Here is an 11,879-nt window from a genome sequence, read left to right on the forward strand (position 1 = left end):
TGATTTGGTGGTCTCAAGTAATTCCCAAGTGGTTGGGCAAGTACTAAAGTAAGGGATCAACTCCCGTCACGAGAATTCTTAAACTTAATTAGTATTAGCCGTCTGAGTTTCTTAATGTTTTAATGAGGCTAGGCAAGGTTATAACTCAATCGGATTTGAAGGAGCACTTGTGGTTTTCATCGTTTATGCTCTTTGTATGTGGTTCTCAGCAAGCAAGTATTACTATGATCACGCTCAAGTAGAGTAACTACTGTGGTCACCCCCTTTCACCTTTTAAGTTGACTCGAGAGGGTTTCATATGAAGAGTTTGTCATTGAAGTGAGATGGGATGGTTGATTTTTGATTACCCCTAACCACCTATGGGAAATATATCTTTACTAAGAATTTTGGCTATTAACGCATGTGTATCACGCACTTCACACTACCTAGAGGTCTTTCTCATTAAGTGATACTATATTGTTTTGTAGAAAATAAGAAAAAATAGAAAAATTATTTGAAATAGTTCGACTTTATAAACTTACATCCACAGATAAGAAGTACCTTATTGGAATACATTTTTAGTGTATTAACTTGTTATGGTGTGTTACAAGATACCTTATTTAGTATCGGTGAGCTATGCCATACAAAGGCAAGTATTAACTTGTTATGGTGAAAATCCTAAATAAATTAATCTCGTAGTTCTCATTATGTAGAATACAATCCTTATGGATTTATAACCCCTCAAACTCAAGGTGAAAGATTGAATTTGAAAGCAAAAATATCAAGACAACTCTCTCGACACTAAAATAATCAAATCAGTAGAATGATTATGAAAATCAAAAACAAAAATCTGGTAAGCTTTAATGACTAAGAGGCTCCACATAACGTTATGTGATATACAACACACTGTTTACAAGACAAATTTGAACAATATGCCGTGCAAGGAAGATTGAGGTATCAGAAGGAATTCACTAGTGCCGCGTTCCACGTGGGGCGCCGGGCCGAGTATTCAATAGAGGCTGTAGAGCTGTAACGACAATGCTCATATTTGGGCGAAACTCAGCTTCATATTGCACACACAAGGCGGCAACAGCAGCCATCTGTTTCCAGCATATACCAATAAAAAAGTGACTATCAAAGGATGTAAGAGTATACAATCAGCTACAAAGTTGTCATCTTGAAAGCATAATTCTTTAGAGTGGCTCACCATTCTTTATCATTTAGTCTAAAACTGATTAAAGGAGATATACATTACAATATGCTGGTCGTTTAAAATTCAAGAAATTCAAAGGACTTGAGAAAATAAAAGAGTGCTGCTGAAAATGGAGTGATCAACCAAGGCAAACAATAATGCATTTTGTAATTGATTACCTTTGCAATTGCCTTGGGAGGGTATTCTCCATTGAGTCTAGAATCAACACATTGCTTTACCTTATCTTCACTGAGTTTTGGTGTTGCCTAATTGAATCCAGAATTGTAAACGAGTCAGGTTGAATAGTACTTCCAGGTCTATAACCTAGCAAAACTCTTTCTTTAAAAAAGAGTTATTAGTAGAACCAAGATTAATACCCATGTCACAAGGCTCTGCTGTCCACGTGGCAGCGTATGATCAACAGGTTTACGACCGGTCAAGAGTTCCAGAAGGACAACACCGAAGCTGTATACATCACTCTTTGAACTCAGCTGTCCAGTCATTGCATATCTGCCATCCGAATTCAGAAAACTTAGGCCTTTGGGAAGGTTTCTACTTCAAAGTGGCAATTAGAAGTGAGACAACGTGCCCAACCAAGTTATTAGTAGTAAAGCAGAAGCGTAAACTACAATGACAGCTTATTACTTAGGTGGATAATGACTTCATAGAGACTTGTGACTACATCCCCCTCATCAACCCTTCAAGCATTTTGTTTTCCTTTTTCCAGTAGCTTCATTGTGATAAATTAACATATTCTTTTCTTCTTGTCCAATAAGATGAAAACTAAGAGTTGATTTGTGGTTTTTCATTTCCTCAGAACACAAAGTAACATCCAATGAAAACTTACTCTGGAGCATGATAACCAAAGGTACCAAGTACGCGAGTGGAATGAAGACGTGCTGCCATATCAGGGGCTTGATTTGACAAATCAAAATCAGAGATCTTCGCAACATCATCATCAAAAAGCAATATATTGCTGGACTTGATATCACGATGGATGATACGAGGTTTTGCCTTTTCATGTAGATATTCGAGTCCTCTTGCCGCCCCAACAGCAATTTTAACTCTCTGTGCCCATGACAGAACTGTGCCAGGTTGTGCTCCTCTAACACTTTTTCGTCCTGTATCCACAAATTGAAGAACATTATTTACTTCAGCAACGTTGTGAAAGGTATCTTGTTACTTGCTAAAGGACATGCACCCTAAAGATTTGACTATGACATTTGATGAGTTGCTTCCCACCAATATAAGCCAACACTCCTTGAGTGGATTTTACAACATGGGCAAAGCAGTTGTCTGAGTCTATTCAAATTAGAACATCTCTCATATTAGTCTCATTGAACAAGGGTTCACTAACTATTATGAAAAACAGAACCAAAAGTTCTACGGCCATTAAAAAGAAAAGGGTAAATGTTTAATAACTCCTTGAGTCAACTCTCCAAAATTTAAATCTCCCTAAGTTTTTTTTTTTCTTCGAAAATTTAGTCCCTGGGTCAATTGAAATGACAATAAAATCCATGTCGTTAAAATTTTTTAACAGCCATTAGGTTCACTCAAAACGTACCATTTTACCTAATTAAAATATTAATTTTTTATTAATGTAATTAAAAAAATTAAATCTAAAAAAAAAAAAAAAAAAATGAAGGGTGGCCAGGGGTGGCAGTCACCACCCAGCCCCTATGGGGTGGCCTGCAAACCTCTTGAGTGTGGCCGCAAGCCACCCCATGGGGGGTTTAGGGTGGCCGCGAGCCACCCCAAAACCCCCATGGGATGGCTTGTTTGGGGTGGCCTGCGCTGATGGGGTGGCTTGCGCCCACCCCTGGCCACCCTTCAATTTTTTTTTTTTTAAATTTAATTTTTTAAATTAAATTAATAAAAAATTAATATTTTAATCAAATAAAACGGTGCGTTTTGAGTTGTCCTAACGGCTGTTAAAAAATTTTGACGGCATGAATTTTATTGTCATTTTAATTGACCCAGGGACTAAATTTTCGAAAAAAAAAACTTATGGAAATTTAAATTTTGGAAAGTTGACTCAGGGAGTTATTATACATTTACCCAAAAAAAAACTCAAAATATATATTTATATGTACAAAGATTGTCATATATAAGTACTATCACTCAGCTAGAAGCACTTAACTTTATTTCTATGATCATTTCGGGAATTTAGAGTTAACTAAGGACTCAAAATGTCATCAATCAATAATTGAAAGGGTGGTTACACATTTTGTCCAAACGCAAGAATAATATGTTTCCTTACCATGGAGTATATCATGAAGAGACCCATTAGGAGCAAACTCAAATACAAGAACACGGAGAGAGCCATCGACACAGTAACCAAGAAGCTCCACAACATATTCATGTTTTAATCTTGATACCATGGAGACCTGTGAAATTTTATGTCAACTTTCTTTGCAAACAAAGTCACAAATGAGCGATATGTACTGATATCAAACACAATGAACTCTAATGAGTACCTGTGCAGTAAATTCTAGGTCAGGTTGTTTACTCGAGTCTAACTTTTTTATGGCTGCAGCTTGCCCACTTGACAGGACACCGTGATATACTCTTCCATATGAGCCCTCACCAATTAAAGCCTTTGTACCAAAATTATCTGTAATATCCTTCAATTCATCAATTGGAATGGCAGGGACAGCAATGGGTTGGATAGTTTCAGTCTCTGTATCTTTTGGTGCGGCATCTTCGGCAGAATAACCCCCACCATAGCCTGCATGATACATGTCTGCTTAGTTTCATAGCAATAAAACAAGGATCCACGAAAGGCAGATTAGAAATCAAATCATAAGGAATGAGCATGACAATATGCTAATACATTATAGTTGATAGCCATAGTTACACAACATACAGAACCAAATCCAAAAAAGGGGGCTAAATTGTAAAGCCAAGGATACAGCACCAAAAAAGAAAAACACAAAACAATCATGGAAAAATGTGAAACTAACAACAAACAAGTTGCTCTAGCTGATATTTTGAAAAAGAGAAATAACACAACCAATGTGAGTGTGAAATAGCTCGGATTGCAGCTTGGTCCAACCATGAAATCAAAAAAGTAAGAGTGGATGGGGAATACAGAATCACCTGCTGAATTATTTGCCATGAACAGTCCAGAGTCAGCAGCTCTATGGATATCATTATCTCCACAACAGCCAAAGCAGCTCATTGTCCTTTTTCCTGAAGGAAGATCTCAGGTTTACTTTTCCGATCACCCAAAGCAAAGTAACATGAAACTTGAGCAAGCAAACCATGCAAATGTAAGCATTTCAAAACAATTGTACCTCAAAAAGGTCAATGAAACTTTATAAGTTTTGGGATAATTTACTTTCAATGAAATAAAAAACCAATTAATTAAGAGTGCGCCATACCCTAGATTCCCAGACTTAATCTATTCTAAGGGCCTCACGTAAACAATTGCCTTAACATATGGTGGATTGTTAGGTTGTACCACAATGTCAGGAGTTTCTTCTTTCCGAAAAAGAAAATAAAAGAAATGTTGTGCAAAAAACACACGATCATGATTACGGTTAAATAAGGTGAGAACAATCACATAAGAAAACACCAAGATTTAAGCGGTTCCCTCAATGTGAGTTACGTCCCCTGGCGGAGGCGATCACGAAAAAATTCACTATGAAAGATGAAGTACAAAAATATAGTAGAGAGAAAATCACTTAGGCCCAAAATTCCAATACACCAAAATTTCGCTATCACATAATAGAGATTATTCTCAAAGGAAAAAACAAAAGACAGGAATACAAACTCTTCTTCTTTTGCTGGGATACGATGACAGTTCGTCTCTATTTCTTTTTCTCTTCCACAGTAACACCCTTTCTTTTTCTATCTTATTTTGGTGCTCTCGGTCACATTGCTTTACCCACTATTCTGTCTTGTTTCTTTCTTTGAAACCAAGAAGAAAGCATTAACAAGGAGACCCACTGTGTGGTGGTCTCTTGTGCTGCGTGTTGCACACCTTGAAAGCACAAAGGCTCCTCCTTATAGCAATCAAAGTCGGTGCTTTCATCCAATAAAGCAAAGGTCTAAAATTCCTACTTCAAGTAGTTCTTGGATTTCATGTAGGACAAAAGAGCAAATCCTTTCCTTCTTAGAGAAGGACAACACATGGGGGACCCACAATAATAGATGGGTTTTAAAGTCACCCACATCAACAAGAAAAATAAAACGAAGGAAGAGAACAGGCTAGACTGCAAATCATGACGGACATTTGGTCCTCTGATTTCAATTTGATGGTAAAAGCAAAAGGATCACACCTTTTCTAATCTCTTTCTAACACCCCTATGTAACTTCTTTATAGAAACGCAGGACTCCTGGAGGAGACTGTAGTTGTGTCAAGGAAGCGACACATAATATTGATTAGAAACGCAGTCCTGCAATCAACCTTATATTATATACTTGCCCAGTCATCCACATTTAGCCTCAACAGCAAAAAAATTCTAAGCTTTTTTTGATGTCACATGGCATTAACCCTCTAACAACATGACACATACATGGGTAGCAATAAACAACTAAGTTTCCTATTTTGTTATACCTGCCATTTGCCATTGCCAACAATTTTAGCAGCAAGCTAAGGAAATTTATGATATGGTGTATTGATAGGCCCAACATCTAATATATACTTAAAAAATGAATTTCTTGAGCCGTACAAGGCTTGTTTTGAGCAATGAAAACTGGTTGTTCCTAGTTTCATTAGGAGAGAGAGAGAGAGAGAAAAAAAAAAAAAAAAAAAAAAAAAGAAAAGAAAAGAAAATTCTGTCTTGGCGTCCAAAACATCCATAATTCTAAGGCAAAGTTGAGGCATTATATGCCATAATTGGCCATAAATAGTACCAGAGTGTCACCATGATCAATCAAACCCCGTATCAAACATAACCACTTAATCAAGCATCTGCCACATGAACCCAATTCAAAAAGTAAAAGCAACTTCACATACAAGCAAACGCTCATACAACTCACATCTACATATTGTTCCCACAAAAAAGTATCACATTATACTACAACTTAAGAAAATTAACAGTTAAAATTTCTAGAATTTTATGAGCCTCGTACAGAATTCATTTGCTATTAAAACCATTCAAGTATTTCAATCTCTTGGGTTTGCCTCTGCTTACTCTACAATGAAGAGGGTAACGACCAAAAAACCAAAAAACAAAAAACAAAATATGAACTCATGAAATACAGTTCAAACAACAAAAAATAACTAAAACCCAGAACTTAAAAATGATCAGTACTAAAAAGTAAAGGGCTTTCAGGCAAATTAAAGACGGACCCAAATCTTAATGAGCAAGAAAAGAGTCACCTTTTAGGTGGGCAGATGATCTTGCAAGCGGTGTTTTCACAAAAAGCCTTAAAAAGTGTTACTCTTTTCTCAAGCTCATAGCATGGAAGAGGATTGATCCGAAGCCGGCCAAGATGCAAAGGCAGAGTCAGAGAGAAAAAAATTGCATGGGAAGTTGCAGCTTGAAATCCTTTTGGTCTTCGTCTTTCTTTGACTTGTGTTCGATAGACATTGCAAGTGAGCGGTTTTGTTTTATAGAAAAGGCGGTTTGGCTGCCCCGCTATTTGCACGGCTGTCAACCTTTCGTACTCCTCGGAAGAGCTTTTAGTAGTATCTACTACTTTTATCGCTGTATTGTGTATATATATACCAATATATATTCTGTGGGTCTAAAAAATACTAAGGAGTACAATTTTTTTTATTATCATTATTATAAAAGTAATTTATAATTAATGAAATAATTAAGAGTATATAATGTTGTTGGAGTTGATACCGCCAACTGATTCATGACGTAAAAGTTATGAGACATATTAACAGGGAAGCTAACGAAGCAGCTTACTGTTTAGTACAAACAGCTCTTTACCAATCTTTAAAGCAAATTTGCACGTAAGCGTCTTTGTGTATTTATTTAAAATATTATATTTACCGAGCAAAATGGGTTTTCTTTATTTTATCAGTAAAAACTTTTACAAAAAATATCTTCACTCCTAAAAATTATCCTCAACAGGCAACATATGATGGGAGTACAGAGCAATCATTGTGAGAGAGCAGCAAGTGGGATAAATCAATAAATCATCACGCCAGCTATTTACAGCTCAATTATTAAGTATTTAATTTCGTTTGGTGATACCAGCGCAGGAAGCTTGTCTTTAAAGCTTTTGCCTTTTCAGGGTTTCATTGGCTGCTTGCTGTGGATCAGCATCCTCTTCCACTTTGTAACATTAAATGAAATGGATGTGGTGTATGTATGATAATGTATCTTCACATTTTTATAGGCATGCATTACATCATACATATTGGGTAAGCTATCACTTTTTTTTTTTTTTTTTTTTTTGTGGTTGTAAAATATCAATCATACGTGAAAAATGTTACGTGCACTTCTAAGTTTACATTAACGTTACATGTGCTTTTAAGTTTACTCTCTTAAATGCATATTTGTTTTGAAATGAGAGCCAAAAAAGCATTAACAAACGAATCGATATCTGGTAACATGGCATTGATCAAGAGATGATGACCATGATTTTCATTTCCTACAACTTATTCCTCCTCGCATTGTTTTCAACTAGGATTTAGCTTGTTTCATGCTATTAAATAATTCGAGATCCAATGTGAAGCAAATAAATGGTTAGGATTTTGTGTATGAAAATTAGGATATTTTAGCGAATCTATAGATTTTTCTTTTAGGTGAAAGTTCCTCAGGCAAGATCCCCATTTTGTTGGGTGTTAAGAAGTCAATTTTTGGGGTTGCTTCATGTCAAACCTATAGATTTCCCAAAAAAAATTGACGTGGAGAACATGGCTCTCTCCCACTCACAAAAGTTCCTCATACACCCCTAATGTTTTAAAAATTAGCCATTGCTCGAGTTTGGTGTTTCTTTTGCTCGAGTTTGGTGTTTCTTTTGTGCCTGCCAACCTCAATCACCAAAGTACAACAAAATTGGGCACCAAAGAACCACAAACCCAAAACACAAAACCCATATATGGGTTTTGTAGCACCCCAGATTTTTAAAGTCTTATTTTAGAGATATTAAATTGATGCTATGATTATATTAATATTCATATTAGGTAATGGCATTTACTTTGAGGTTGAGATATTTATTGATGATATTAGGTAATAATATTTATTCTTGAGGAATTTATTAGATCTTATGAATATTATTTTGAGGTTATTATATCATGATGATGATTTTATATTGATTATTTTATTGGGAGATTTAAGAGATATGATAATTGATGATTGATTGGTATAATTTGGAGTATGATAGTAATAATTGGTGATATAATAGGATAGTAAATGGTAGGTATAAGGATGGTAGAATAAGAAGGTAGAATAGTATAGGGTTGGTGAAATAGTATAGGGTTGGTGGAATAGTGTAGGGTTGGTGGAATAGTGTAGGGTTGGTGAAATAGTATAGGGTTGGTGGAATAGTATAGGGTTGGTGGAATAGTATAGGGTTGGTGAAATAGTATAGGGTTGGTGAAATAGTATTTGATTTTCTCCTATAAATAGAGCTCTTCTCCTTCACAATTTTCACAACTCATCTCCTCTCTCATCTCTTGCATATATTCTTCCTTCTTCCGCTTTTTACTCGGTCTTTCTTCTTTCTAAGAGTGTTTACTCAGAACAGAGAGAGAAAGGGCGAGACCAAGCGCTACAAGAAATAAAGAACACAAGAGAAACCGAGAGTGAGATGGGAAATTTAAGACAGAGAGCTGAAGAGGAAGAAAGAGAGTTTAGGCGAGAGAGAGAGAGAGAGAGAGAGAGAGAGAAAGTCAATGAAGGGATTGTTATGGATATGGACCAACTGCAGCAGAACGGGTTTCAAGTAATTACCTTTGATGATCCATTCATGTAATCCACTGTAAGTATTCTTACTTACTGAGTATGATATTGATATCCAATGATACGGATTTTTGTGGTTTTATAACTTGTCTAGCATTTTGCTATATATGATTCAACAATGATTTATATTATCGGAAATCAATTGACTCACTACTTCACAGTTTTTGTAGTGTTTGCAGGAATGGAAAATCAAGGTAATTATGCAATTGTGATTAGAGATTCATATTGAGATGTACAGAGATTCCAAGTTGGTTAAGTTTTGTCTAGAGTTTAGACTGTCGGATAGATTTGTATTAATGCCTTGTACGACATAGCCTTGGGTATTTTTGTATAAAGAAAAGTATTTTAACAGTATTTTTTTTGTATTGATGATTACAGTTTTTCCGCTATATGAGATCGTATCGTTACAAAATGGTATCAGAGCCACCTAGTAACGCCAGGTCATGTGGTATTGAAGCACTGCATAACGTGGACCTGACGAGGACGTCAGGACCCGGTCCCATATTGGGAAGATGAGAAGAAGCCCACATTGAGTGGGTAGTTTATAGAGATAGTCATGGGTGCTAAGTCCCACATTGCCTAGTTACTAGGTGAAACTGGGCTTTATAATGAATTCTAGGGAAGCTCCAAATTGACTAGTCCTTTTGGGGTAATAGCGCAGATGTGGCTAGCGATTTTCCCTGGGATGTTACAAAATGGTATCAAAACATTACCAGCCTGAGATGGTGGGAGTGTGCACAAGCCTATGAGGGTCGCTAGTGGACACACGTTGGTGATGCCAAAAGTGGGTTATATTATAATGGTGTCCGTTAAGACACAATGAAATGTATAAGGGCCAAAAGTTAAGGGCCGAGAATGAAGAAATTTCCTGAGGATTGCCAACGGTGACACTGGTGCCCAAGAAGAGTGCTTGTAGAGTCTCACATCGCCTGGGTATGGAATATGTTATGATATTTATTTATGAACAGATTGAATTTAAAAAATTTTATAGTAACTTGAGTAAGTTATGGTTCAAGTATGATTTGTTTTAATTTGGGTTGCTCAATTTGAAGATAGGTGGTAATTTATGGGCTTTAATTTCGATGACGAAATTCTAATAAGGAGGGAAGATTGTAGCACCCCAGATTTTTAAAGTCTTATTTTAGAGATATTAAATTGATGCTATGATTATATTAATATTCATATTAGGTAATGACATTTACTTTGAGGTTGAGATATTTATTGATGATATTAGGTAATAATATTTATTCTTGAGGAACTTATTAGATCTTATGAATATTATTGGAATGAATATTGATTTGAGGTTATTATATCATGATGATGATTTTATATTGATTATTTTATTGGGAGATTTAAGAGATATGATAATTGATGATTGATTGGTATAATTTGGAGTATGATAGTAATAATTGGTGATATAATAGGATAGTAAATGGTAGGTATAAGGATGGTAGAATAAGAAGGTAGAATAGTATAGGGTTGGTGAAATAGTATAGGGTTGGTAGAATAGTATAGGGTTGGTGGAATAGTGTAGGGTTGGTGGAATAGTATAGGGTTGGTGAAATAGTAAAGGGTTGGTGGAATAGTGTAGGGTTGGTGGAATAGTATAGGGTTGGTGGAATAGTGTAGGGTTGGTGGAATAGTATTTGATTTTCTCCTATAAATAGAGCTCTTCTCCTTCAGAATTTTCACCACTCATCTCCTCTCCCATCTCTTGCATATATTCTTCATTCTTCCGCTTTTTACTCGGTCTTTCTTCTTTCTAAGAGTGTTTACTCAGAACAGAGAGAGAAAGGGCGAGACCAAGCGCTACAAGAAAGAAAAAAACACAAGAGAAACCGAGAGTGAGATGGGAAATTTAAGACAGAGAGCTGAAGAGGAAGAAAGAGAGTTTAGGCGAGAGAGAGAGAGAGAGAGAGAGAAAGTCAATGAAGGGATTGTTATGGATATGGACCAACTGCAGCAGAACGGGTTTCAAGTAATTACCTTTGATGATCCATTCATGTAATCCACTGTAAGTATTCTTACTTACTGAGTATGATATTGATATCCAATAATACGGATTTTTGTGGTTTTATAACTTGTCTAGCATTTTGCTATATATATATGATTCAACAATGATTTATATTGTCGGAAATCAATTGACTCACTACTTCACAGTTTTTTGTAGTGCTTGCAGGAATGGAAAATCAAGGTAATTATGCAGTTGTGATTAGAGATTCCTATTGAGATGTACAGAGATTCCAAGTTGGTTAAGTTTTGTCTAGAGTTTAGACTGTCGGATAGATTTGTATAAATGCCTTGTACGACATAGCTTTGGGTATTTTTGTATAAAGAAAAGTATTTTAAGAGTATTTTTTTTGTATTGATAATTACAGTTTTCCGCTATATGAGATGAGGTTGTTACAGGTGCTGATTTTGGGGGTTTCTTTAAAACTCCCCCCAGTTTTGTTTTGTGTTCACCACCGATCTCCTCTGCCTGCTCTGCCTCCCACAGTCCGCCGCTGGGTCTTTTCTCGTGCCCCTCAAGCGATGAGCTTCAACGTCCCCTGCTGCGATGGTTTTCCAGCTAGCTAGCGATCAGTTTCGCCACCCTCCGTCCGCTGTTTTGGGCTTTTTCTGCGTCCCCACCGTGTCGAGCTTCCATCGTTTCCTTCCGGTGTCAGTTTCCGGCAAGTGCACAATCGGCATCCACGCTGCGTGTACCTGTTCCCGTTTGTTTTATTTTCCTTGTATTGTCTTTGTTCATGTTTTTTCCCTGTATGGATTTCATTCCTGTTATTTGCTTGTAATAAGGCCCTGCCTCTTTGGTTCGCCCACGTTTTATTTCGGTTTTC

The 11,879-nt window shown here is 36.4% G+C and overlaps 1 protein-coding gene across 3 annotated transcripts; it reads right to left on the reverse strand.

The window, feature by feature from the left end:
* Positions 1–758: 758 nt before the first annotated feature.
* Positions 759–6,769, reverse strand: LOC132166669 (pto-interacting protein 1). 3 transcript variants are annotated; one of them, XM_059577534.1, is made up of 8 exons: positions 6,501–6,769; positions 4,271–4,419; positions 3,649–3,899; positions 3,432–3,558; positions 2,019–2,292; positions 1,549–1,681; positions 1,351–1,437; positions 759–1,079 (listed from the first exon to the last, which is right to left on the reverse strand). In XM_059577534.1, exons 2-8 carry the CDS (start codon positions 4,350–4,352, stop codon positions 951–953), a joined length of 1,083 nt encoding a protein of 360 aa, XP_059433517.1. In that variant the 5' UTR covers positions 4,353–4,419; positions 6,501–6,769; the 3' UTR covers positions 759–950. The 3 variants fall into 3 exon arrangements, with proteins under 3 accessions (XP_059433517.1, XP_059433510.1, XP_059433524.1); XM_059577527.1 differs by having other exon boundaries at positions 4,271–4,363; positions 6,501–6,768; XM_059577541.1 differs by lacking the exon at positions 6,501–6,769 and adding an exon at positions 4,947–5,134 and having other exon boundaries at positions 4,271–4,363.
* Between the last annotated feature and the right edge of the window lie 5,110 nt (positions 6,770–11,879).

The sequence above is a fragment of the Corylus avellana genome, chromosome ca1, assembly GCF_901000735.1.
Source record: "Corylus avellana chromosome ca1, CavTom2PMs-1.0".
NCBI classification, from domain to species: domain Eukaryota; kingdom Viridiplantae; phylum Streptophyta; class Magnoliopsida; order Fagales; family Betulaceae; genus Corylus; species Corylus avellana.